Source organism: Oncorhynchus gorbuscha, linkage group LG01, assembly GCF_021184085.1.
Source record: "Oncorhynchus gorbuscha isolate QuinsamMale2020 ecotype Even-year linkage group LG01, OgorEven_v1.0, whole genome shotgun sequence".
Lineage (NCBI taxonomy): Eukaryota > Metazoa > Chordata > Actinopteri > Salmoniformes > Salmonidae > Oncorhynchus > Oncorhynchus gorbuscha.
Genome location: NC_060173.1, coordinates 94,067,512 through 94,071,633, shown reverse-complemented (window position 1 = coordinate 94,071,633; position 4,122 = coordinate 94,067,512). Strand labels below are relative to the sequence as shown.

Here is a 4,122-nt window from a genome sequence, read left to right as displayed (position 1 = left end):
ACTGTACAGGTCTGAGACTCATGACTTCAGGTTGATCAAACTGATAAACTGATTGTTATGATTATTGCTCTCTGTTTGACATTGACTGTTTGCAGACATTAGTCTATAGCTATGGGATAAATGGCTTATTCTAGTCTGGGTGCCCATCAGATGGTTTGGCTTCCTTCTCAAGCTGATTTTCTCTTGAGTATACCTTCACACTCACATGCAGAGACATGGGTGGATACACACACACACGCACGCACGCACGCACGCACGCACGCACGCACGCACACACACACACACACACACACACACACACACACACACACACACACACACACACACAGAGTAGTATCAGTCCTTCTCTGTGAGAGAGAGGGAGGTCTTCAGTGGTGGGAGTCTCCAGGTGTGCTTCGTCTGCTCCAGGTTGATGTGGATTGCTGCTGCTGTCTGCGTTATTCTACTCAAGGCATTTAAAGTTTTCCTCTCCAGAGTTTAAAAACTGTCAGTCAAATCCACAGGATCAGATCACGACTGGTTCAGTTCTCAACAAGCCCCTTTCCACGAAAAGTCACACACAGGGCCCTGCTGTCCCAGGTTCTCCAATCCCAGCTCCAGCCCTTTATCCTCATGCCCTTAAGGTCCAAGGCCAGGTTATCTCCCTCTTTCCTGTGTTCTCAGTAAGGCATCTCAGCAATGGTGCGGAGTGTCGAAGGGTTGGTCTGTCTGTCGGTCTGACTGCTTGCCCTGGATTCAGGGTAAGGGCATGATATCATGGTGACATCATCAAACCTCAGAGCTGTTGTCCTCCGCTGCACCACTTTTCTAATGTCTACTTCCTCCTTTAGTTTGGGACTTCCTCCTGCATGTTACAGAGATCAGAGGGCTGTTCTAAGTGCTATGAGCCTGTCCTCCCCCTCCTTCATTCCCTATCACTACACCTCGACAGGGGAGGGCTCCCTCGTGGAATGAACCTAATTGAAACGTCCACAGACGTGGAGGGAGGAACTGAAAAGTAGACACTTTAATTCAGAATGAAACGGGGCAGAGAAGGGCTTAATTCCGAATGGAACGGGGTCCAGAGGGTCTTCATTTAGAATGGAACGGGGCCCGGATGGGCTTCATTCAGAATGGAACGGGACCCAGAATGGCTTCATTCAGATTGGAACGGGGGCCAGAGGGCAGCCAGTCAGCCAATCTGTGGATCTCTAGTGGCTTGGTTGGGTTAGACTGGGACAGGGCCATTCTTACTGTGGCTCTCTAGTGCTTTGATGCTGCTCACAATGTTCTTCTGAGGGCCGACGATAGTCACACCAACCTTCTTTAGGTCCCTGCAGAGAGAAAGGAGGAGGGAAGAGAGAGAGAGAGAGAGAGAGAGAGAGAGAGAGAGAGAGAGAGTAAGTGCTTCAGTATGTGACACACAGTGACATTAATGACATGCGGTCAGTGCTGCCCCCCCCCCTCCTCCCCCTCCCACTTCTGCTGGCCTGTCAATCACAAGGTTGATGTGCTGTCAGAGCTCTCTAGTTAGCTTGTGGGAGGGAGAGTGGCGTTGGGCAGTTTTTGGTCATGCTTAGTGGTGTGTGTATGTTTGGAAGGGAGGGAGCAGCACTGGTACAAATAGATGGATAATAAATGCAGAATAAATCATCTGGTTAGAGCAAGCTTTATCACAACACACACACAGCATGGGTTACACACAGCATGGGTTACACACAGCATGGGTTACACACAGCATTTCATGAAGACACACAACTCAAACAAGTATGTTATGTTTCATCTAGTGGACTTTATGTAGCAGCATGGTGATATTAGGTACAGCAGTGGGATATTATGGGACGTCAATGGACAAGATATCTTCAGCTCGGCTCCTGTAGATGACTGTGGTTATAGACGCATATTAGTAAAGAAACAGCTCAGCTCAAACCCGCTAGGTTCACACAGCTTGGGTTTTACACTGAGCTTCAGTTCTCTGCTAGTCTGTAGGGTGCACACAACACAAAACAGGAAAACTCCTTACAAAGTTATTTTGATGCAAGCATGGGGTTATAGTTTGGAGGGCAGCCAGACAGTGCACAGTGGTCCACCCACCATCCGGTGTCTCTGGAGTAGGGGATGGAGAGGAGAGGGGGTTAGAGGGTGGTGATCCCCATTGAAGGCTCCCACTCTGGGCAGGTGGCTGCTGTGACGTGGTGCTGGACCTCTGTCAGACAGATTCTACAGTACAGACAGGCAGGAGGCAGGGCCAGGGAATGTGAATAAAGTTTCCCATGCTAATGGACGTCACACAGCCATACTGGCAACAGTCTCTCAAAAAGGCTTATGGGTATACAGCGTTAACACCCTGAACAGCATGTTACAAATAAATACATCTAGTAAATAAACGACAGGAAACGTGAATACATAAAGTATGAGGCATAAACAGAAAACAGTCTAGACAGTGAACGACTCAATAAAAAGTGATAAAAAGGAATGACTGTGGATGTGTTTAAGTAGATCAGGGCCCAAACTTATGACCCCTGTATTCCTCCTCTGACACGTGAGCAATGAGAACCATAGTGGATATGGTGGTAGTGTTTAAGTAGACCACAGGGCCCAAACGTATGACCCCTGTATTCCTCCTCTGACACGTGAGCAATGAGAACCATAGTGGATATGGTGGTAGTGTTTAAGTAGACCACAGACCCCTGTATTCCTCCTCTGACACGTGAGCAATGAGAACCATAGTGGATATGGTGGTAGTGTTTAAGTAGACCACAGGGCCCAAACTTATGACCCCTGTATTCCTCCTCTGACACGTGAGCAATGAGAACCATAGTGGATATGGTGGTAGTGTTTAAGTAGACCACAGGGCCCAAACTTATGACCCCTGTATTCCTCCTCTGACACGTGAGCAATGAGAACCATAGTGGATATGGTGGTAGTGTTTAAGTAGATCAGGGCCCAAACTTATGACCCCTGTATTCCTCCTCTGACACGTGAGCAATGAGAACCATAGTGGATATGGTGGTAGTGTTTAAGTAGACCACAGGGCCCAAACTTATGACCCCTGTATTCCTCCTCTGACACGTGAGCAATGAGAACCATAGTGGATATGGTGGTAGTGTTTAAGTAGACCAGGGCCCAAACTTATGACCCCTGTATTCCTCCTCTGACACGTGAGCAATGAGAACCATAGTGGATATGGTGGTAGTGTTTACAGTGAGCAGCTAACTGCCACTCAGACAGAAAGGTCTGTCTCATCTAGAACTCCGAAGAGGCTCCTCACCCTGAGAGCACACAGAGACTTCATCCCTGCTGCTGTGTGTTACCACAGGTGGTTAGAGTGGACTCATCAGGTTTCCCATCATAGATAGTGAGACAGAGAAAAGGCAGAGGGAAGGAAGTCTGATACCTTAGGCTGGACCACCCGTCCTCAGAACTTTCAGAACCTCCATTTGTAACCCACATCTCTGACTGTTCATTAAAAGTATATTGTGTCAGTGGATTAAGGAGTGGTATAGGGTTTGATTAGTTTCATCTGGCAGACAGAGGTCAGAGCAATGGGCCAGGGGTAGTCTCCTGCTGAATATGAAGGACTGGATTAAGATACTACTAATCAATAGACTGGTATACTAAAGGGCTGGGTGTGTCAGAGGTATACCCTTGGAGGATTAAAACACACACATGATCCAATTCCTGTTCTGATCCAGTTCTGATCCATGAGAGGAGAATCAGAGATGCTGTAGAATGATCCTGTTATCAGAAACCATGTGTAGGCTATACAGTTCATCTGTGATGTTTTCCATCAATACTGCATGTGGTATTTCTACTGAGTCTGCAAAACAAGCCTTTTTGTGCCTCTGTAGTGATTGGTTTAAGGGAAGCTCTCATTGACGAAATTGATTAATTGATGAATTGTCCTGAGAAAAAACTCTTCCTGTAAGAGAATGTGCTGCTACAACAGTATATAGTTTTAGAGAAACTAGCTGATAATAGACGAGAGAGAGAAAGAGAGAGAGAAAGAGAGAGAGAGAGGGAGAGAGAGAAAGAGAGAGAGAGAGAGAGAGAGAGAGAGAGAGAGAGAGAGAGAGAGAGAGAGAGAGAGAGAGAGAGAGAGAGAGAGAGAGAGAGAGAGAGAGAAAGAGAGAGAGAGAAAGA

At 47.1% G+C, this 4,122-nt stretch overlaps 1 protein-coding gene across 3 annotated transcripts in view; it reads right to left on the bottom strand.

The window, feature by feature from the left end:
- Nucleotides 1-6: 6 nt before the first annotated feature.
- The window catches only part of epha3 (eph receptor A3), a 186,956-nt gene continuing 182,840 nt past the window's right edge, over nucleotides 7-4,122 (bottom strand). Inside the window, exons 17-18 of one of the 3 annotated variants that reach the window (XM_046366478.1) lie at nucleotides 2,074-2,199; nucleotides 7-1,313 (exon numbers count right to left, since the gene is read on the bottom strand). In XM_046366478.1, coding sequence (XP_046222434.1) covers nucleotides 2,115-2,199 — 85 coding nt within the window. In that variant the 3' untranslated portion in view covers nucleotides 7-1,313; nucleotides 2,074-2,114. Of the gene's footprint in view, nucleotides 1,314-2,002; nucleotides 2,200-4,122 lie in introns of all 3 variants that reach the window. The other 2 variants (XM_046366487.1, XM_046366469.1) reach the window with 2 other exon arrangements.